The sequence below is a fragment of the Cupressus sempervirens genome, chromosome 1, assembly GCF_028749045.1.
Source record: "Cupressus sempervirens isolate cs-2001-9-10 chromosome 1, ASM2874904v1, whole genome shotgun sequence".
Lineage (NCBI taxonomy): Eukaryota > Viridiplantae > Streptophyta > Pinopsida > Cupressales > Cupressaceae > Cupressus > Cupressus sempervirens.
Genome location: NC_143118.1, coordinates 136,880,955 through 136,905,013, shown reverse-complemented (window position 1 = coordinate 136,905,013; position 24,059 = coordinate 136,880,955). Strand labels below are relative to the sequence as shown.

The 24,059-nt window shown below is 35.6% G+C and overlaps 1 protein-coding gene across 1 annotated transcript in view; it reads left to right on the top strand.

The window, feature by feature from the left end:
* Positions 1–24,059, top strand: part of HGO (homogentisate 1,2-dioxygenase) — a 110,349-nt gene that overhangs the window by 76,982 nt on the left and 9,308 nt on the right. The window contains exons 4-7 of the mRNA XM_089817803.1: positions 1,964–2,131; positions 2,313–2,488; positions 3,461–3,530; positions 3,649–3,803. Coding sequence (XP_089673929.1) covers positions 1,964–2,131; positions 2,313–2,488; positions 3,461–3,530; positions 3,649–3,803 — 569 coding nt within the window. The remainder of the gene's footprint in view (positions 1–1,963; positions 2,132–2,312; positions 2,489–3,460; positions 3,531–3,648; positions 3,804–24,059) is intronic.

Sequence of the window (24,059 nt, the reverse complement as noted above, 5' to 3'; positions counted from 1 at the left end):
TCTTTAACTTCTTTTTTGTACACACACACACACACACCACATACAGGGTTCTTCTACCTTTAACTATACCCAGTCTTGCAACTTAGAACTAAAGCATGGATAGAGTATTCATTGAAGCAATAAAGTCTATCAGATTGATGGTGGGGGATAAGAACTCTTGCAAATCCTTAGGATAGATATTGGTAAGATTGTGTGATTTATGAAAAGGAATAGTGTGCTATAAAGGTGTCATTGAAAGTTTTAGTGCCATTGAAATAATGTGGTATTCTAGTTCAGTTAGGGCCTGTTTGGTTGCAGGCCTAGGAATGGAGAATAGGAATGCATATTAGGAATAGGAATGGCTATTCCAATAACAGCTATTTTTTGGAATGGGTATAAGCTCATTTTAGAGGCAAAATGGGAATATCTATTCCTATTCCCTATTCTAATTGACGAACCAAACAAAAAATAGAAAATATATTCCAAATTTTCTATTCCTATTCCAGCAACCATTAGAAAGATCATTCTCATCCCTAGAAGGCTAGAACTAGCAGCAACTGCCATGGAGTTAAATTAATATAACTGATATGCTGATGCCCTAAATCCTCTTGAATTGGGGATGCTCGGGAATTGAATAGAGGAATTTTTCGAAAATTTGATAAGATGATTATGGGCTACCTGTACAATTCCTCACCTGTTTTTAACTTTTTTGGTAATTTGATCAGATGAGTTGAGGTAGTGTGCGAGTAACGAAGGGAGGATTAAATTTTGGCAGTGTTAGAGAACCAATGTAACAAGCAGGGAAGGGTCAAATATAAAATGTTGTATTTTTTATTTTTTTTGATATGTGCATTTCAAATGTCTACAAGGTTGAATGGGATTCTTGAACTATTGTATTTATTAAGGTTTTAGAGAATTTTTAAATAATTACATTTGGATGCATACATGATATTTTTATGAAGTCCTTTTGAGACTTCATTACCTCCTCCCAAACCTTTCAGAGCTTTTCATTGCTGCTAAATCTTGAGACTCCCTTGATCCATTTAAAGCTTTTAATTGTTGCTAAGTCTTGAGACTGAGATTTCATTCAGTAACCTTTTCTTATCTCCTCAATGTGTATGGAAAATTGAATGTTCTAGCTTGAGACAGATGACTTATGTTGGAAACTTGAATTTATTTTTAGTGCAACCAACTTGCTTTTGTGATACAGCATTACACTTGAAACTATAGAAATAATCCTGGCGACCAATTCGCTTGTTGACAGAAATGGAAGTGCTGTTATTTTGTTTTCTTTTATTTTAAGTCTCATCTATTATATTTTGAACCTTTATAACCTGATAGGCAACTAGTCTAATCTACATGAACCAGCTAAGAATTGAACTTAGGACCTCTCATTTGCTGCTGGGATGCTCTACCCCTGGGCTATTGGCCGCCTTAGTGCCTGGTCCATCTTTGCTTGGAGTACGGATCATTTTCAAGCACCCCTCCTTAGCCATACTATAAGTGCTTGTGAATCCTAGCTTAGTCTAGCTTTACTAATTTTGGCTCTGATACCACGTTTATATTTTCATGGACAAGCTAGGAGTTGAACCTAAGACCTCTCATTCATTGCTTGCTAGGGTGCTGTAACACTGAGCTGCCAGCCCTCTTGGTGAGCAGTCCATCTTTTTGGTTCAGGTGGCTCACTTTCCAACATAACTGTATAAACTATAAGCATACGAAGCAACTGTAGTAAGTGGAGGTTCATAGAAGTTGTACTTGGTGCATCTTTCTCAATACAAAAACTCATGGTAGTTATGTATATGATTTTTTCACTAAAATTCATTAGAAAATGGAGTGATGATAATCTTTAGATCAACGCTTCTAAATGTTACATATAGATAAAATGAGACATTAATATATTCCTATATTCAGGACTGCTCAAAATTTATGCAAAAGTAGATTCTTTTTCTCTTCAACTTACAAATTCTATCTTGAATTCCAGGATTGTGGATAACGACAGAATTGGGAAGATTACAGGTATCTCCAGGTGAAATAGTTGTATTGCAACAAGGTTTCCGGTATTCTGTTGATCTACCAGATGGACCCTCACGAGGGTACGTTGTAGAGGTTTTTGGTGGCCATTTCCAACTTCCTGACCTTGGTCCAATCGGTATGCAAGTTTATCCAATGCAAATGCATTTGGGGATTTAACAATGCTACTGTAGAAAGAATATATGAGTTTGCTGATGGTGATCATTCAAGATTCTGGTTACTGCCACCCTGGCTTTACCACATGCTAGTGCTCTTCTACTAAATTCCAGTAGAAATAATTTCAACCTTTTTGTGGATAGGTGCAAATGGACTCGCTGCCCCACCTGACTTTCTGACACCTATGGCATGGTTTGAGGATAAAGAATATCCTGGCTACACTATTATCCACAAGTTTGGAGGTTCACTGTATTCTGCAAAACAGAATTTCTCTCCCTTCAATGTTGTTGCATGGCATGGAAATTACGCTCCTTACAAGGTATGCACTGGAAAACTGTGGGCTTGTTTGTACTTTTGCAACTAATGGGTGTATATTGAATTTGTGACATTTGGCACATAAGATTAAAAATTTCAGCTAATGAGCCCATTCAATCAATATGACTATTATCTTCTTTTTATTTTATATATTTTTAACTCACATGTGGCTTTTAAAAGTGCATCCATACTTTGGCCAGGCTTTTAGGGTTCTATTTTCATTCTTAAAATGGAATATCTCAAGGCATGAACTCAGAGAAACTGGGGTTGGGAGTATAAGATGGATCAAATATGTTTCATTCGATTGGTAGTACAGAATAAATTACAGTAGCAGGTTGGTGTAAGCTACATATGTGCACGTGTGTAAAATATGGGAAAACTTAAGCAATTAATGGGATTAAGACACCCCACTTAACAATTGCAAGTATAATCATATATGAAAATTTATAGCCTTATTCTAAACTACTCAAATTGTTAAAACTTAAAGCTGGAAGATAAGAGGTGTATCCTTTTTCTTCTTCTGACTGGTGTGATTACTGATATTTGTAATTGTTGCCAACTGTGTCACACGCTTCCCCATGATCTCCTTGTAGTGAAAATGTGGCATTACTTCTGATTGGTATTGTAGTTTTCTGCATAAACTTCGAATTGCTCTGAGCCCAATGTTATAGTAGTTTTCTGCATAAAATATCATCAATAGCTTAATCAAACAAAAAGCATGCATCCATATAATTGTTTCTTTTTTTATAAAATAAAGGTAGTTTCCTCTCAACAGCCAGTTTTTTACATATATACAATTAAGACTTGCTTATTATTTTCTCCCGGTGGTTCTTCTGACTACTCTTTGCCTTCAATTTGAATAATGATGTTGTATCTGTAAGAGATGTTCTCTTTTTTATCTCACATTTTTGCATTGAAATCTCTCTCTGGAATTGAGCTAAAATATTTGAACTAATATTTGTAAAAAATATTGTAGTATGATCTGGAGAAATTCTGTCCTTTCAATACTGTTTTATTTGATCATGGCGATCCATCCATCAATACAGGTATTTAGCTTTCTTGCAAGTTGATAGAATTTATATAGCTTGTTTATGTTCGCAAACTCGGGTAGCTTATCTTATTCTACATTGTTACAAATTCTGACACGTCACTGGGATATTGCAGTTCTCACAGTACCATCAGATAAGCCGGGAGTAGCTGTGGTTGATTTTGTTATTTTTCCACCACGTTGGCTGGTAGCAGAGCACACCTTCCGTCCTCCATATTACCATCGCAACTGTATGAGTGAATTTATGGGCCTGATCTATGGTAATTATGAGGTAGGGGAACTATTGAGTAATTAAGTTCTTTTCAATTCTTGAGAAATGAAAATGCTAGGGATCTTGCAGCTCCTTCAAAACTGTCGTCGTAATTTTCATTTTTTGTAAAGTGTGTCAAATGTTTCTTTGACAAATTTGGTTTGCCATTTTTGCCTTTATGTAATGTAGTATGATAAATGTTAAATTTTTCTGCATGTTTCATGATTCATCATCTACTATCTCTAGAAACATATTCAGTAATAGTTTCCAAGTATTAAAAAATCAATGTATGAAGTTCAATTCAACACACCTTATAATTATGACATGAACAAGTGTGGCTTGAGGAGTCACCCAAGGAAAAGGAGAATATATAATGTTATTCTAACTACAATGACACAAATATGATAATTAGAATAGAAAAAGATAAGTGAGGAGAATGTGGGGACATGAGAAATTTATAGCATTATACAATCTTATCCTCAACTGCAGCAACATGAATTTGGTTATTGAAATGGCAATAGGTAGATGAGAAGAGTGGGGAGATGAGTTGATGGGTGAAATGATATTATTGGAAGCAGATAGGCGAGAAGATTCGGAGGAGATGAGCTGATGGCTGAAATCAAGAGGTTGGCAACAAAACATAAAGAGCTTTTCAGCTATGATTGTTTACCGTGGGCTTAGGGCTTTTTAAGAGGAGTTGAGTTGACAATCATCAAAGAAATACATTGGAAGTGGCTAGTAAGCATATGTTTGTATTATTTACACTAATATAAATTAGAATCATTGATATTTTTTTGTTAAAACTTTATTGAAATGGCTGTAGATAGATGAGAAGAGTGTGGGGAGATGAGTTGATGGGTGAAATGATATTATTGGAAGCAGATAGGCGAGAAGATTCTGAGGAGATGAGATGATGGCTGCAATCAAGAGGTTGGCAACATAACATAAAGAGATTTTCAGCTATGATTGTTTTCCATGGGCTTAGAGCTTTTTAAGAGGAGTTGAGTTGACAATCATCAAAGAAATATATGAGAAGTGGCTAGTAAGCATATGTTTTTATTATTTACACTATTATAAATTAGAATCATTAAATTTTTTTTATTAAAACTTTTATTATATTAATCAATGTATTTCCCTAAATATTCTAGGTTGGACTAGCAGGCAACATATTGATAGGATTAGACGAATAAATACAAGGATTTAATTAGAATCATTAATATTTTTTTGTTAAAACTTTATTGAAATGGCAGTAGATAGATGAGAAGAGTGCGGGGAGATGAGTTGATGGGTGAAATGATATTATTGGAAGCAGATAGGCGAGAAGATTCTGAGGAGATGAGATGATGGCTGAAATCAAGAGGTTGGCAACATAACATAAAGAGATTCTCAGCTATGATTGTTTTCCATGAGCTTAGAGCTTTTTAAGAGGAGTTGAGTTGACAATCATCAAAGAAATACATGAGGAGTGGCTAGCAAGCATATGTTTTTATTATTTACACTAATATAAATTAGAATCATTAATATTTTTTTGTTAAAACTTTATTATATTAATCAATGTATTTCCCCAAAAATTCTAGGTTGGACTAGCAGGCAACATATTGATAGGATTAGATGAATAAATACAAGGATTTACGTAGAGATACTCAAGTATCATGTTATATGATGAATTTTTCTCTTTTTTCTTGAGTATTTGATATATTTTAGGAGTATTTTATAGTTTTCTAACCCATCTTTCAGTTTTAACATTTATATGTGTTGAATACTGATATGTATATATACATGAATATAATCTGCATTTACTTATGGTGATCGCAGCATTCAGAACCGACAATGCATATCGTGATTGAATAATATTTGAGAAATGATCTCAGTAATAATCGTATTTATACTGATTGTTAAACAATTGCAATGTCATTAGTTAAAGTCTTGAAGTCATTAGTTTTGTTATGACTAATCACATCGGGTGTGACCATTCCACCGATCAGGTGCATTGGTGAATGGTCATGTCTCCATTTGGAGACATGCCCATTCACCCATGTACCCGTCTAGACTTGTATACAATTGTATGCCGCCCGATATTGCAAATGTAGAAATTGATTAATGTATGCAGATCGAAGGCAGTACAAACATCGAACTGGAAGGAATATTTATATCATTTTTGCATTGAGATTATATATACTGTGCAACACTTTGGATTCTTCATTGGCATTGATTGTACCTGAAAGAAATATACATACTTTAGCACTGTTAAAAGAAATTTCCAAGTACATGAAATACCTTGGCACCTTTCTTGATAACGCACAAGAAGCCTAAAATCAAAGCTTCATATTCTGCCATATTGTTGGTGCATGAGAATTGCAATCTATGTGCCTCCAAATACGTTGCCCTTGTCGGGCTGACTAACTCAAATCTGGCACCAGCCCCTTGCTTAGTTTTGGAACCATCGAACCTTAGAGTCCATACTCCATCACTTTCTTGATGATCCTTTTGGGAACCCTTGGACTTGTCTGATTCATCATTTTTCTTCATTTCTAAGTTAGGTGGTGTAATTTGGTTCTTTGTTTCCCCCATCATGCTACTTTCTGCTTCATCAACTTGCAAAGTTTTGACTTTCTGTTTGCCATATTGATCATCTTGTTTTAGTGCCCTTGGGATTCTCTTCTCTACTTGTTCTGAGGCAATTGTGCACAAAGTGCAAGATAATTTTGAATGGAAGGCATTGTGGATTATGCACCAATTGGGTAATAATAAGTCTCTCATTGATGTTCGGTTACCCAACTCTACTCCCTATTGTACAACCTTAATCAGAAAGTTCTTAAAATTCTCGAACATGCCTTCACCATCGTTAGATGAAGTGTCGGGATCCGACTCAATCAGGATCTCAGTGGAATCCCTCCCTTCACTTATGAGATTCATTGTCAGTACCTTTGTCTTCTTAGGTTTATATGTGTTCATACTTGTTTCTGCAAACAATATTTCATTTGATTCCCCATACTCAGTAACTGTCAATCTCAACCTTGGGGTGCTATCAATTCTAATTTAATTGGTAAGTCCTCTCCATGGGGGCCACATGTGAGAAAAGCTAGTTGCCATGTATCCATTCAACCTTTTGGCCCAATCCCTACCTAGGATCAAACCATAAGTATCGGCCACATCTACCACTGAAATATCTACCATGTGTTCCACCCTCGGATCAGATGCCAACTACATTTGTATGTTGTGTAGCTCACCTGCTACCGACACTTCTGTCTTATCCAATTGGGTAACCCTTCTATTTGATCCCAAAGGCGTTATTCCCAAATTTCTACAAATAGTCAAAGGCATGACATTACTTGATGCTCTTGAATCTATCAAACAATTATGAAGAAGCTTCCCAAATATCCTTAGTGAGAGTAGGAATGGGGCTAGCTCATCTTTCCCTTGATAATATACTATTGATGTCTTGTGTACTTGCTTCGGCTTCATTCCAAAATCTGTAGGTTAAATGACCTCTTCTACCTTCACAGTTTCCTTATTATTTGCTGGGTCTTGACTCCTTTGAGTTTGTTGTTCCACCAACGTTGATCCTTGAGCCGTATAAACTGGTTGAGGCCCTGGTTGTCTGTTGAAATTACTAGTGTTGCCATATGCAATCTCTTGTGTAGAATTCTCTATCTCACCGTATGAGATCCCTTGAGATGAATTTGTTGTGTTCCCACTTGGAATGTCTTGGATCACATGCACTGAGTTAGGAGGCCTCCCTTAAGTATGTGTTATTGTGCTTTGAGTGTGAGACCCTTGTGATTTGTTATCCTTCAAACTGTTAAGGAATGTATCTCTAATTTTTGTTATCTTCAACAATTCAAACAAAGGGAGACTGATTTTGATCTTCTTCATCTCCTCTGTTACACTTTGTCCTAATCTTTTCAACTCATCATTAACAACATTGTCCCCTATTCTTCCTCTATTTGCTTCTTGTGTTGATTGGACACTCTGTGATCCTTGAACATCTTGATTGTTTTGTTGTGTACTTTGTTCAAAACTCTGTTGTTTGCTTCCATTGTTATAGTTGCCATGTCTGTACTCGGGTGCATCCCTTGAAGATTTTGGTACATTACTTGCATTGGGATGTGGAGGTGTATTGAAATTGTTCAAAGGTATGGAGGATGTGAAAGGTCCATCATTCCTTTTATTTTTTCTTTGATAAAACCTTTCATTGCTAGCCAGTTGTTGAAATGTTTGGTTCCCACCTGTCCCTTGAACTAGAACAGTGTCACCCAAAGGTGGGAAAAAATTCGACCCATTGCTATATCCATTTTGATTTATTGCCTCGCTAATTGGCCCGTTGGCTGACTCGGGAGGAAATCTCCCTTGGTGTTCTTCATATGCTTCAAATTTTGGAGGAAATGAAATCTCCTCAAAAGTCAAGCATTGATCATATCTTGAGGATGGGATAATTTCATACCCCATGACCTTAATATCTTCCTGATTGAACAAATCATCTACTATGTTTTGAAACAAGTTAGATGCCCTCTTTAACTCAGCATATCCTAACTCCGAATGTTGATTAGTCTCATGGAATCTGCAATATTTAGACATGGCGGACTTAGCTACAAATATTCTGTCCATCGGCCTACTATCTGTTGAGGCTTGATTATCAAGTGGCGACACCACATTTCCATTGTTTGGGCCTGTGTTCCATGTCCTCTTTTGGTTATACTAATTGTTATATCCTTGATCTTGTGACTAGCTGTTACCTTGATGATTGCTATTTTGATTGTTCCTTTAATAACCACTACCTTGGTCATTTCTTTGATAGTCTCTGTCCTGATAGTTCCTTTGGTATCCTCCCTCTTGATGATTTCTCTATTACCTTCCTTAATAACTTCCACCTTGGTTTTGATAATTATTTCCTTGATTACCTCCTTGATTGTTTCTCTGAAAAGATTGGAGTTGATTGTTTTGATTTCTCAAATAAGTAACTTTTGTAGACATCTTCTTGACTTGCTTGATCGATTCCTTTATTTCATCCTTTTCTTCTTGCGTTCTCGTGGATGAACTTGCATTTTGCAAATAAATTGGCATTGGCGATGGTGCCTGAGACAACGAAGGTCTCAGATGTACCACAAACTGATTTGTAGGTGCCTGGTATGTAAGTTGTGGAACTAGATTATTTAGATACCTAACACCTGGGGGTTCCATTCCTTGTTGGCCCAATTGCTTCCCTATTTCAATTGCTTTAGTGTAAACTCCATTCAACATTGTGGGAGTGGGATTCACCATCCTTGTAAACATAGCTGTCTGACTGTCTAAGGCATTGTAATATGCTTCCAAAGCACCTACCTTCTTCATTGTATAAGGGGCTTGCAATCTTGTGTAAGCCTTGTGGAAATGATTGTTGAAGGAACTTATTGATTTTTTTATTGTGTCTCTTAATGTCCACAAACATCTTATGTAACTCCAATGGTGTGGTGGGCATGCCAAATTTTGCAATAAATGATTCTCTGAGCTAAACCCATCCTGTTATAGATGACACTAATAGATTGACAAACCAGTAATAAGGTTCTTCCCCCAATGAGTAAGGGAAAAGTCTACATGCTACATCCTCATGTAGAATCCTTTTGTTGCACAATGCATCTTCAAATACTTTGATATGCTCCTTTGCTGTACGGTTGGGGTCATTAACAAAAAAATTGTAGCAGAATCCTACCGGATTCTTCGATAAGTCATTATATTGTTGAAATGAAATGGGTGAGGCATTGTTTTGAATCCATGGCGGTTGAGTCATCGTTGCTTGATTGACTTGAGCTTGAATTGGCTGACTTGAGGAGCTAACCAAACTTGAAGTATTAGCTACCCAATGATTCCTTGCTTTCTTATGAAATTGCAACTCGGCTAAATCCTCTTCTTGGTGTGGTGTAGATCTCAATACCCTTTGCCTCATATTTGATTGTAATTTCTCAAACCTTTCGAGAGAGAAAGACCTGATTCTTCTATCCAGGTTGACTATAGTTTAGATCCAATTGATTTTCCTAATTTGAGTTTTCTTCAAGAGTGGCCCGAGCTTGTCTTCATGCTTTCCTTTCTCTTTCAAGCTTCCTTTCTAGTTCTCTTTTACGTTCAAACCTTTTCTAAATTCTCCTTTCAATAGCTCGTGTTTTCCTTTCCTCTTGATTCAATACGTCAGCGGTGTCCAGATATTCTGGTATTCTCACTTTCCTCCCAAGTTGTTGAGCACAAACTGGCTACAATATGATCTTGAAGTGTTCCCCAAATTTCTCTAGGTTGATTTGATCTAGGAAGCACCATCCTTCAAAGTTAAATACCAACAAGTCCTCAAAAGAAACACTATCAGTATGATTTTCCAAGAATGAATGACAATTCGGCCCTCCCTCTAGCGCCAAATAATGTTGGTGTCAGTTTTGTACCACTACATAACATATAGCAATTGAATACTTGATACAGAATATCAAACACTGAATCCCTCTCTTGAAAAGTAAATACTCATGAAGACATGAGAAAAACTCCATTGTTCCTTACACCTATGGATACTAACTTAGTTATATTAATGCGATTTGCTGGTTAATCATGTAGGCGGCCTTACGTTGTTAATTCAAGGATGTCGAACTCTCATTGTGATGATGATGATGTTTGGCTTTGTAAAGTATATTAGCGCTAAATAATGTTGATGGTGATGATGATAGAGGGTATGTCTACTAATGATGCTTCTCTCAACTTCCTTCTCGATTGAACTCCAACTACTACACTACTTAACATCATCAGATTTCCACAATCCATTTGTAAAAATGAAATTTTTTGGATTCGATTATGTATGCTTTTTTACCATCAACGTTTCGGATCATACTACATGATCCATCATCAGGATGTGAAAGAGCATCCATCAAGATCCTGATGATGGATCATGTAGTATGATCCGAAACTTTGATGGTAAAAAAGCATACACAATTGAATCCAGAAAATTTCATTTTTACTACACTACTTGCTGCTTTACTTCTACTCCTATGAATGGGAAGATTAGCAAATGGATGGGGATCAAATTTGATGAAAACTTACCAGCGGCTCTACCTCCATAGATGCAATGCTTAAGGAAAAAAGACTAGATTACCATGTAAGGCTTCCTAACCAACCGCTAGGATGCTAGTGGCCTAGTTAATAGATCCCTATCAAACATCCACTAATATCATCATTTAACTATCCATCTACTCTTACTCTTAACAACTTTCTTGAAATAAAATCTACTTTAACAACTTCAATGAAATTTATTGGAAGTAGAAACCATGCAATAACACCTAGTGTTCTTAATCACCATGCAAGTCACAACATTGATAAAGAAAAGCAATTTTGGTATTATTTTAAACAAAATTTTCTCAACCCTTTTCAAATGAGAGCAAATGGCCTTATATAGGGGCCAAAATTACAACCTACGGTAGAGATTAAGAGGCAAAATCAATGATCCATATTAGATCCTAGAAACCCTAATTAGGGTTGCCACCCCATCAACCAATGAGATGATGTCACCTCATCAATGGACCAATGAAAAAAAAAGAAATGTGGCAACCAATGAGAAGGCACCGAAATGGTAGCTAATCAGAATTAGACACCTAGCCTACCGAGGAAGAAGGAGAAATTGCCACTTATGCTTACATCAAATGATCTTCTAATATAATTCTACCCTTTTCTTTCATCTTTTTAGCCAAGGCAATGAACTTGGCTAGCCTGTCGTTGACTTCCTTCATGGGACGGCAAAGCGTGTGTTTCATCTTGAGCTCAACTGAATTCATCATGTTGCTTGCCGCTTGCAGTGTCTTCTCATGATCCTTCTAATATTTTTTCACATATCCGATAAAGGCATTGAGGGAGGCAAGGGTGCCGAAATGCTTCTTCTTGATGGCAACCTTCCCCAACTCATCCAATCTTGATCCAAATTTTGTCTCATTGACGTTCCCCTCTTTGATATCTTTAAAATCAAGTGCAGCCCCAACATCGCTCATCATGGTTGAAATGGAAGTGTCAATGCCTGGGTTGTGTTGTGCAATCTCATTCCGCATTTCTTCAAGTATCCTCAATTTGATAGTGAAGGCAACAAACCAATACTCCATCGTACTCATTCCTCCTTCATCTACCAACTTGGCTCTCTCCAAATATCTCTCCAGTAGCTCAATAAATGCCTGTAGCCTGGGAATGGCTAAGTCCTTGACTAGAAGGAAATCCTCCCACTCACCTTTAAACGTTCTGAATTTGTCTCTAATAGCCACTAATGACCTGTATGTTGAGATAAGGAAGGCAAGAAATTTCACCTATCCTGAATTATATCATGGATATAATTGTTGGCTTCACACAGCTGAGCCGATATCTCTTCTATGTTGCTCTCGATATCTTGCGGAAGGGCTTCTTGGCGCAACTGTTAGATAGGCTGACAATCTCTCCAATACTTGTTTTCGGCCTCCAACTTTACAATCCTCTTGTTTGCCTTCCTTAACTTTTCTCTAATTAAAACCATGCCTTCCTGGATCTCCTCACATTCCATGTCATCCATGACTCTTCCCAAGTTATGCTTTACTATCTCATACTCCTGAGCTACAATCTCATCCATTGCTTTGCTAACCTTTGGTATAGCAATTTGAACTTTTCGGTAACCCTCATCATTGCTCCTAATTACCTTTGCTACCTTTTTTGAATTTTTTTTTTGTTTCTCACTACCTTCCTTTTCCACTAACCCTTGAATATCTTCAATTGTTTGGACAGTCACCACCTCGCCTCTTGGCATAAGCATTTGCCTTAACCATAGTGGTGCAGTGCATCTCCCCAAATTTGGATTTGGTTTGACTAGTAAAGCATCCCCAACGGCCTCAGGCGCTTGGCTTATTTCCTCAATATCAATTGGCTTATCCTCTTCTTCACTAGTGACTTTCACATCATCTCCATGTTGGTTCTTTAAGAGAGGAGAGTACTCAGTACTATTACTGTAATCGCTTGATTCTGAATTAGAGCTCACCTCTATCGCGACCCCTAGTCCACTTGTAATATCCCCTTGGCTTCTAGCCTCAGTTATGCTCTCCCTTGACGATGTTGCATTTCGTCTCTTTGCTAGAGGTTCTTAATGTTCTTTACTTTTCTCAACCTCCAAACTTCTTTTCTTGCTCTTAACTACTCTTTGTTGTTGGCTACTGCCTTCACCTTTCTGTCTGACTAACTCCTCTGGACCTTCCTCCGATTTCATCTTCTCATAAGTAAGGCATACCTTTCGACTTTATAATTGCCTTAACTTCTCATTGTACCATGACTCAGTGTGTAGATCAACTGTCCTTGTAACTCCCTCTAAGGAAGGATCCTGATGATCATCCCAATTCAGTGGACCGAATTTTGTTCCATCCACTATATCATAATCTTCTCTTAGCACATTTTCATCATATTCCAACTGATCGGGAATATCGAGGCCTCTCCATTTGATTTCCCCTTGAGAAAGCTAGCTTTCTCACATGAAAGTCATCTTGTACATTGGCCCAAAAATCTTCTATAGTACAAATATGTTTGAATGTGTTTTCGTGAGATTCTTTGATGAGACCATTACGATCAAATCCCTGTCTTGCTCTATACCATCCTAGATGATATTGCCCTAACTCTTTCTCTTTAGCTGCAAAAGCGACAAGATTGGGGCAAGTATCATTGCCTATTCCAAATAAGAAGGTAATCCCTGTCTCACCTTTAAGTTTCATCATCTTGTCATAATGCTCAAGTTGTCTATCCAACTCCATCAAAACTATCTTGTCGGGTGGGTACCTTGGAAGTCTATTGGGACAAACTATACTTCTTGCTACTTTAATATACGTGAATTGCGTAAATTGGATGAACCAACTAGCTTACTTATTAACTTTTACTTCCGCTTTTGTTGAGAGCCTTCTAGCAAGTGTCCCTTGTAATATCCTTACTATCTTCATGGCAAAGGCATCATAAGACATCTTATAATCTCTGGTTTAGTGCAAATGAAGCTATGGATAGCACTCATGCACCAAACATTGCCCCGGCCCATCGCCAATCACTCCTACGGCTTTAAGTCCAGGATTTTCATATAGTTTTGTAATCAAATAGAAAAGATAGGGTCCCATATAGAATTGCTTTTGATTTTGCACTGTCCTAAATTGCAACTCTAAATTTTCACTTATGATTCTAGCCCAATCAAATTTTCTCTTTCCATTTTGAATTTCATCAATAAAGTAGTGCATCCAGTTCTCAAATCACATACCTTGAGCCACACCCATGATTCGGTTGAGAAGCACAATTAGGTTGCCGTACTCTAGTTTGAAATCTGACTTGGTGAGCTTTGATGACTTGGTAACTCCCTTCTTGCCTTCGTGTAACCAATTCTGCTTTAGATGAATGAAGTAAGCCACCTAGTTACCCTAAAAGAACTTGGTTGTTTGATCCAACTTTACCACTGTCATGCCTCTATGCTGGGGAATATTGAATACTTCTTTGACCACTTGTTCGTTGATGTTAGCCAACACTTTCTTCCCCTCATCAAAAATGATGGACTTGGTCACAATATCAAACTGGGATGCACATTCCATTACTAATTCTAAACAAGGCAAGGTAGGAGGGAAAGCTGCCGCGTGTACAATTCTGCTCTTGTAGATCTTCTTCGCCATGGGGGATCGTCCTTCCTTCAATCTTTCCTTCAACTGTACCATGTTCACTGTATTGATATTGGTATCACTTATTCGCCTCACTTTCGAGAAGAAAGTGGTCTTAGGCATCATGTCTTCCTCATCTTTTTTGGTATGCGTTCCCTTTGGGTTCTTGCTTGCACTAACATCTACCATCCTAAACACTTATTTCTGCCCCTTTGTTCTAAATGATATGGATTGCACTTATGAATCTCCAATCTTCTTTCCTAGGGATGGGACTACCACTTATTTTTGCCTCTTTGTTACCTTAGGATGGACTACACTTATATCTCCCAACTTCAATCCTAGGGTGGTCTAGCTTATTTCTGCCTCTTCAAGTGTCCTATCATAAAATCTATACTTATATCTCCCAACTTCAGCCTATCAATGGAATGATGAAGTGGTGGATGATGAGTGCAAGAAAAAAATAAGGGAAACAAACCAAGCAAGAACAAGGAATAGAATTCGCTTTTAAAACCAATCTTCACCTCTAAAAATGAGTAGAATTTTACCTTAAATCTGTCTTTACCAACAACTGGGCCCTCTTCAAGTTCGAATTAGATATTAGAAATTTCAATCCTCCTTGCAAATAATGATGCCTTAGCAAAAAATTAGAAGTTTGACTTCCTTGAAATCGCCCACACTTGTCAAAATCAGACCTTAAATCACATTGTCTTTTCACCAAATAAAATTGCCAAATTCTGGAAGGAGAAAATGCTGCCGAAGATGGAGAAATCAGACAAAAAAAATTTGCCCAAGCTGGAAAAAATTAGATCAGCTCTAGAAAAACCTCCTAGGGCAGAAGTTCGCTCAAGCAAGGAGGAGAAAAATGCCACCAAGAAATGAAAAAATCTATCCCAACAATGGACAAAGCTAGAAATTTGCCTCCCTTACAAGAAAATCACACATCCAAGGAGGAGGAAAAAGGAATGAGAAAATAAGAGGAGGGGAAGCCCCCCTTATACCACACTTTTTGCCTCTCCAAGTGGGCTGACCTGCCTGGAGGGAAAACAAAATTAAATTAGTCCTTTAATTAATGGCCCAAATTTAAATGCAACATTAAAATAACTTAGCCCTATAGTGAAATTGGCCCATTTAATTGTCAATTTTGATAAAAAATTGTAAAATAGAAACAAGGTAAGCCTAGGAGATGTCAAAATTTTCATTTAATAATGTTTTGGCAATTAAAATATCATTAAAATCAAAATCTAGCAAGCCAAAATCGATTTTCAATTCCAAATTACCAATTTCCTTTAACATTTATAAAATCTTCTAGGCAAAATTTCAACCAATTTAATGCGATTTTGCAATTTAATTCAATTTCAATTTTGCAATACAATTTCAATTTTTTTAACAAAATAAATCCTTTTTTTGGCAGTTGAAATTCAAACTCCAATTTCAATTTCACTATAAAAAAATTTCCTTTTCATCGAAAAATTCAAGATTTTCCAAAACGACTAAATCTAACAAATTCATTTTGAAAATGCTCAAGCTTATACAATTATTTTGATTTTTCAAAAATCCAAGTCCAAAAGTTTGCAATTTTATGCTGCCAAGTATTCATTTTAATCATCGAAAAAAATATTATTTTTGAATTATGTTTGGCCTAAGGACAAAATTACATGTTTCGGAAAATCAAGTTTCGCACCAGGTGAAAAATAAACCAAATCAAATCCCTCCTAGCCCGAAGGTGTCCAAGGTATAAAATTACCAACTCGAAACCTCTGGACAACTCTGAAAAATTATCTAAGGCAATCGAAAAAAAGGGGTCCCTAAAAGTTTTGGGGACTTCACAAGAAAACTTCGAGTAATGATGTTAAAAGAATACAAATTGGAATCATTTGTAAGAGAGGAAAAAGAACCTAAAAATGATCTTGAGAAATCATAATGGATCAAGAAAAATGAAAAGGCTATGAAGATAATTGTAGATGTTGTTCGAGACCACATAGTACCTATTGTGGCAAAACGTACCACAGCATATCGTATGTTTCGAGCTCTTGAAAATATATTTATAATCAATAATACAAGTAGAAAACTTGCTCTTAAAAGGCAGATGAATAGTGTAAGCATGAATAAAGGAGAAACTATAAATGCTTTCTTTATGAGAATCAAAGACTTGAGAGATCAATTATCTGCACTAGGTTATGAGATTGGAAATCAAGAACTATCCTTAATAATAGCATTTGGAGGACTTCCAAACTCTTGGGAATCCTTTGTACAAGGTATAAGTGCTAGGTCTAAAAACCCTAAACTGGATTGTTTAAGATCATATTGTCTTCAAGAAGAATCGAGATTAATGATTAAGGGAAAACTCAAAACCCTAGATGAAGATGTTCATGTTCTTAATACAAATTCTCATAAGAAGGGAAGAAGAAAAACAACAAAAGGAAAAGAAATTTTTATGGAAAAGGGCAATCCAAACAGAAGAAAGACTTGTCCAAAATCCAATACTTCAAATGTGATCTATATCGACATTATGCAATAAATTGTCTTGATAGATCGAAAGCTCAAGCATCTTTTGCAAAATCTGAGAAGTAAAATAAGGCAATGAATATGAAAAATATTCCAGCCAGATATCAACAAAAAGGAATATATGGATAGTTGACAGTGGGTCTTCTAGACACATCACTAGATATTAGGATAACCTAGAAAGCATGGAAATAGAAATAGATGAAGAAGTTACAATTGGTGATGATTCTGCACACTTTGTAAAAGGAATTGAGGCCTACACCATAAAATTGAAATTTAGAAATTCTATTCAACTTTCTGGAGTTCTTTATGTACTAGGTATTAAGAGGAATCTAATATCTATATCTGCACTTGAAGATGATAGTTTTAGAATCGCATTCATGGGAGGGAAAGTATTAGCATGGCCTAAAAATTCAACCATTAAAAGGGCTCTAACAATAGGAGTAAGACAAGGACTTTTATATGAGCTATGTGCTAAGACAAACCTTGCACTTATACATGAGACCTCAGATTCAAATGAAATATGGCATAGAAGACTAGGTCATCTCAAATTCCGTGCTCTAACATCAATAGAGAAAGTAGTAATCGGAATACCCAAGTTAAACCATATTCATAATGAATCATGTAAATGTTGTGCCTTAGGAAAAAATACTAAAAAGCCATTTCCTCATAGTTTGAGCAAAACTAAAGAAGTGTTGGAACTAGTACATTCTGATCTATGTAGGCCCATGTCTATACCTTCTATAGGAGGATTCTTGTACTATTTGATATTTGTTGATGATTTTTCAAGGAAGACATGGATATACTTCCTTAAATGCAAAGAATTTGAAGAGATTCTCTCTAAGTTTAAAGAATTCAAAACTATCACTAAGAATTCCGGTAAGAACATTAAAATTCTGAGAATAGATAATGGGAATGAGTATACTTCTGAAATATTTAAAGAGTTATGCAAACTGATTGGGATTAAGAGGGATTTCATAGTCCCTCACAATCCTCAACAAAATGGGGTTTTTGAAAGGAAGAACAGAACCATTGTAGAAGCTGCTCGGGCTATGATTTTTAATCAAAATTTGAGCATGTCCTTCTAGGCTGAAGCATCCAACACTGTAGTCTATATTCAGAATAGATGTCCTCACTCACATTTGGACAATAAGACTCCTGAAGAAGTAGTTTCTATAAAGAAACCTGACATCAGTCACCTAAGGATATTTGGATGTCCTGTATATCTTCATGTACCTAAGGAGAAGAGAACTAAGTTTGAACCTTTTGGAAGAAAGGGTATTCTCATTGGTTTTAGTGAAACAGTAAAAGGATATAGAGTCTACATACCTTGACAGAAACAAATAGAACTAAGCCGAGATGTCGATCTTTGAAAAAGACATTGCTTTCAAAAGAGCCAAAGCATCCGATGAACTAGATACATTTGATGTATCTCTAGAAGAGATTCCTACTCCTGAGATTCAGAGGGAGTTCCCTGAAGAGACTTCAATTGAAATTGAAATCTTTCCAGAGACTCAGGAAGAGAGTCTTGATCACTCTAAAAGGTCACTTTGGGCAAGAAAAGTAACACATGAAGGAGATGGATTTGCAGCCCCTTCCGAAACCTTCCGAGAAAGCAAGAGACCTAGAAAATTAACATATAATTCTTTCGTGTGTAATAGCTTGAATCCTGAACTTTCTAGTACTTCTGAAGCACCTAAACATCAAGCCTGGAAAGACGCCATGGTCAAAGAATACCAGTCTATACTAAAAAATGATGTTTGGGACATAGTTTCGAGACCTAAGGAAAAATTTGTTGTATAGATTCAAAATGACTCTTCAAAGTAAAGTATGCTACAAATGGCAGCATTGCAAAACATAAATCTCGTTTTGTGGCTAGAGGTTTTTTTCAAAAGGAAGGAATTGACTTTGAAGAAACCTTTGCACCAGTTGCTAGCTACACTTCTAGTAGAGCTGTAATAGCCATTGTAGTAGCCAAATGTTGGAAAAATCATCAAATGAATGTAAAAATTGTTTTTCTTAATGGGCAAATAGAGGAAGAAGTATATCTAGAACAACTAGAAGGATTTGTAACTCATGATGCTGCATCTCATGTTTGTAAATTGAAGAAGGCTTTATATGGACTTAAACAGGCTCCTCGGGCCTAGTACAAAAGGATTGACAAATACCTTTTAAGTCTTGGATTCACCAAGAACGTGGCTGATCCAAATCTCTACTTCAAGGTAACTAAAGGTGATATGCTCATTTCAAAGAAGTATACTATTGATATTTTGAAAAGATTTGGAATGTGGGACTGTCGACTCATGTCTACACCTATGGAAACCAACTTTCACAAGCTAAAGGAACCAAGTGCTGAATCTAGAATAGTTGATCCCACCTTATACAGATGGATAGTTGAGTCCTTGATGTATTTTGTAAATACTCGACCCAATATCTGCTATGTAGTGAATGCATTAAGTCAGTTCATGTGTGAATTGCGTGAGATTCATCTTGTTGCTTTGAAGCATATATTGAGGTATCTTCAAGGTACTATTGGGTATGTACTTAAATATGAGAATACCAGTTTGGAGTTACATGGATATACTAATTTTGATTGGGCCGGAAGTGTAAAAGATCGGAAAAGCACATTAGGATGTTGCTTTAGTTTAGGATCAGCCATGACTTCTTGGATTTGCATAAAGCAAGCTTTTGTTGCTCAAAGTTCTACTGAGGTAGAGTATATTGTAGCAGCGATGGGCGCTAGAGAAGCAGTGTGGCTTTGGAAGTTGCTTTCTAACTTGTTTGGTGAACCTATGGAACCTACCACTATTCACTATGATAACCAAAGTTCTATCAAGTTATTTGTGTATCTAGTATTTCATGATAGATCCAAGCATATAGAAATTTCTTACCGCTATGTAAGAGACATGGTGGAAAGAAGTGCTATTCAATTAGAATATATTAATACAAGTGATCAAATAGCTGACATTCTCACCAAGGCTCTTCCTAAAGCGAAAGTTGATCATTTTAGAAAGAAACTTGGCTTGATTGAAATGTAAGTTTATGAGATTGAGTCTTAATTTTGTAAATTTGTATTATTTAAATAGAGATGTTTAAAGTGTAAACTCTTTTGTCATGTGTGTGACTCTATGACTCATGGGCCTACCCTATGTTCATTATTTAAGGTGATAATCTTTTATAATGAAATATTGATTCTGATAAGATAAGGTGACGACTTTATTATTATTAGATTACTATCATGATGAATATCATGTGACTTGATATCTGTTGAAGATCAATATGTTCAAATTCATGGTGAATATTATGTGACTTAATATCTATGGATATACCATGATCTTTTATGGTGGATATCATGTGACTTGATATTTGTATACACACCATAACTAGAAAGAATATCACGAGACTTGATTTTCTTATATATATCTTGAGGATATTACTTCTTATAATGAGAAGAATTCATATGCACTTTGTCCTCCCTAGCTAAGAGGGAGTGTTGAAACAAATAGCTTCGGTTCAGACAATTGCGCTGATCATATGAGAATATACTCATGTATATATACATGTCGATATGTTGAATACCGATATGTATATATACATGAATATAATCTGCATGTACTTATGGTGATTGCAGCATTCATAACCGACGATGCATGGCATGATTGAATAATGTCTGAGAAACGATCTCAGTAATAATTGTATTTATGCTGATTGTTAAATGATTGCAATGGACTTAGTTAAAGTCTTGAAGTCATTAGTTTTGTTGGTTTAATCACATCGGGTGTGACCATTCCACGAATCGGGTGCATCGGTGAATGGTCATGTCTCCATTTGGAGACATGCTCATTCACCCATGTACCCGTCCAGACTTGTATACATATTGTATGCTGCCCAATATTGCAAACATAAAAATTGATTAATGTATGCAGATCGAAGGTAGTACAGACATCGAACTTGAAGGAGTATTTATATCATTTTTACATTGAGATTATACTTTGCAGCACTTTGGATTCTTCATTGGCATTGATTGTACCTGCAAGAGAAATACATATTTCAGCACTGTTAAAAGAAATCTGTAAGTAAACTTTACAATATGTTCTCTAGATTGTTTGTGGGCATTTCATTTATGTCAATTGTAGAATATTGCCCTCAACACTTACATAGTTTCAAAACGCAAGGTTCAAGATACTTGAATTTTGGTGGTTTACAACCACCGAGTAGATGGAGGCATCTGCGGTGCAAGGAATAGATTTGTCATATTTTGAATTCCATTGGAGTTAATTATTTTTATGAGAAGTGATTGCTGACTTTTGTGGTTCAAAGAGAATTTTGGGGGATAGATGCTGGATTCTTTTTTATTTGTTTGATATTAATGCTTATTTTCTAAAACTTATTTCAAGTTTGGAATCCTCGCAAAATCTTCAGTTTTGCTGCCCCGTTTTCAAATTTTGTGATTTAAGGAAAATCCAACATAGGAAGTATGGTGAAGCAAGAATTGGAAAGCCTTCTTGAAGAGGAAAGTCCACTAGAATGGGTGATGAGTATTATTGTCTAATAAAATCATGGCAAAGGGAAACTATGATATGGTTTTCAGGATCTGTATTTTCCTCAGCAAGTCAAATTAGTGAACTATCTAAGGATCTGAAAAGTTTTAGCTTTAAAAAAATTAATGGGGTGCAATCATAATGAGCTAAAAACTAGTTAACAGGAATAGAAAAGTACTTTGAGTTAAAGGACTACCTGGAATTAGTTTAGCCTAATGGGGATCTTGTCAAATGAAAGGGGAGTTGCAAATATGTGAACTTATGTAAATTAATAGAATGGGTATTTCATAGGAGTAATATGAGCAATATTTTTGAGAAAGGTGGTTTCCACAAGCATTTTGTGATGAGAAGATGGCAAAATTCTATAAATTTCTAAAATCATAATAATGTTAGCATAAGTTGCAAACCTTTTTAATATTTGCTAAGTGTCAAAAAGGGGAAAGGATCAAAATTATTTTGAACCAAATGTGGAAACGTGATGAATGGTGCAATGAAAAAATCTTGAAACAAAAAAAGAAATCACAAGAATATGTAGTACAAAGCAAAATTTTAAATACAACAGGAATTGGTCTTTCAAGAAAACAAAGATCTAAGGGAAAGATTTTTCTTTTAAAAATCGACAAAGAAGCACTCCAATTCAATTTCTTGAATGAAACAAAAGTGAACACTCAGGGTTGTATGATGTAATCATTGGAAATCTTATAAATGTGGACATCAATCAACAATGCACGTCCTGGAAAAAAGGGAAAAAATCTGAAATGATTACAGTTAAATCAAATGAGAGAGAAAATTGTATACCTAACTTTTCACAACTTTTTTTTCCTTCTATAATTCAAGGATGCTTTTTCATAAATATTGCCAAGACTATCTTCTAAAACGATGTTTAAATTTTATCAAGATCTGAGCCTCTTTGTAAGACTCCTTATAAAATAAATGCAACTAGAAGAGCTCTTAGGAAAGAGATTAATAAACCGAGAGTTTTACCTTAGGAAGCCTAAATTATTATTGTCAAAAGGGATGAAACCACAAGGTTATGCAAATATAACTAATTATCGAATGAAAATGTTGTGAGTAATCCATTGTCTTAGATCAAAGACTTGTTTGTTCATTTGAAAGAAGCAACAATATTTTAAATAAAAAAAGAGGATCTTTTCTTTTGTAAGTATACCACCAAGTAAATGAAAGATGAAGATAACAAGTGCACCCCCCCCCACCACACACACAAAAAAAAGAAAAAAAAAGAAAAAAAGAAAAAAAAGATACAAACTAGATTTGGAAATATGAACTTGTATCTTTTGGTGTAACGAACACCTCTATTGCTTTTTATGTACTTAATGAATGGTGCTTTATATGACTATCTAGATAAACTTGTATTATTTTTTCCAGATGTTATCTTAATCTACTCTGAAATTGAAGAAGATTTAGTGCCACCTCGAGTCTTGGAAAAGCTAAGAGAACATAGGTTGTGGGGAAAGCTATCAAATGTGCATTCTCTTAAATAAAAATTTATTGCTTAGGGCATATTTATGTCACCAGAAGGAATTGCATTATATAGTGAGAAGATCAAGGCTATAATGGAATGATATTTTTTCTTATTAATGTATCTTAAGTAACAAGTTAAATGGATCTAGTCAAGTATTATAGAAGTAAAAGAAGAACGCAAATTCACATGGAAGTTGACTACAAACCTATTTTGAATCTCCCTGATCCTAATGGAAACATTTTTGTTGTCACTGATGCTTTTATGCAACGTTTTAGATGCGTTCTTCTACAAGATGAAGGTGGAATTGCTAATAGCCCTAGGAAAATAAAAACATTTGAATTGAATAATGCACCTCACTGTTTCAAATTGTCATTATGGTGTATGCACTTCAGAAAAGGAAACACTGAAACTGATCATCAAAGTTTGAAATATATTTTGCTCAACCAAATTTGAATACAAGATGGTGAAGATGGCTGGAATTCTGACTATAATTTTGATATTGAGTACATTAAGGGTAAAAAAAATAGGTAGAAGTGCTCTAGTAGACATTTGAAGGCTATAGAAACTAGTAAAATCACTTTAAAAAATAAGTAATAGGAGAACAAAAACAATATCCAATTTTATAAGTTGATCCAAGAGATCCAAGATGGAAACGATATACTTCCAGTTTCTTTCATACCACAATAAGATGTATGTTGTAGAACTGAGAATTTTTAATTTTAGTTGCAGCTCACAATCATCCCAATTTAAGCCGTCTAAATTTAATAAGAAATATTCAGACCTTAGGTAACTCATTTCATACTAGAAAATTGAATCTATAATGTATACAACGTGTCTCTCATAAAGAGTTACATACTAGATGAAGTATACACTAGATGATAAACATATCTTGAATTGGCATTTCTTGTAGGCCCAAGAATTACGAATAATAACAGTAGAGTCATGCAGAATTTTGCAGAGGTGCAATATCACTCTTGTGACACGATAGTAGATCAGTGTAAAGTTCAGCAGAATCAATATGATCCAGCAAATGTCACATGGGAATACCTGTTTGAAATGCTAACATTTATAATCCTATTTTTTTAAAACTATGAAATTTTACATTTTTAACTTACTTCAT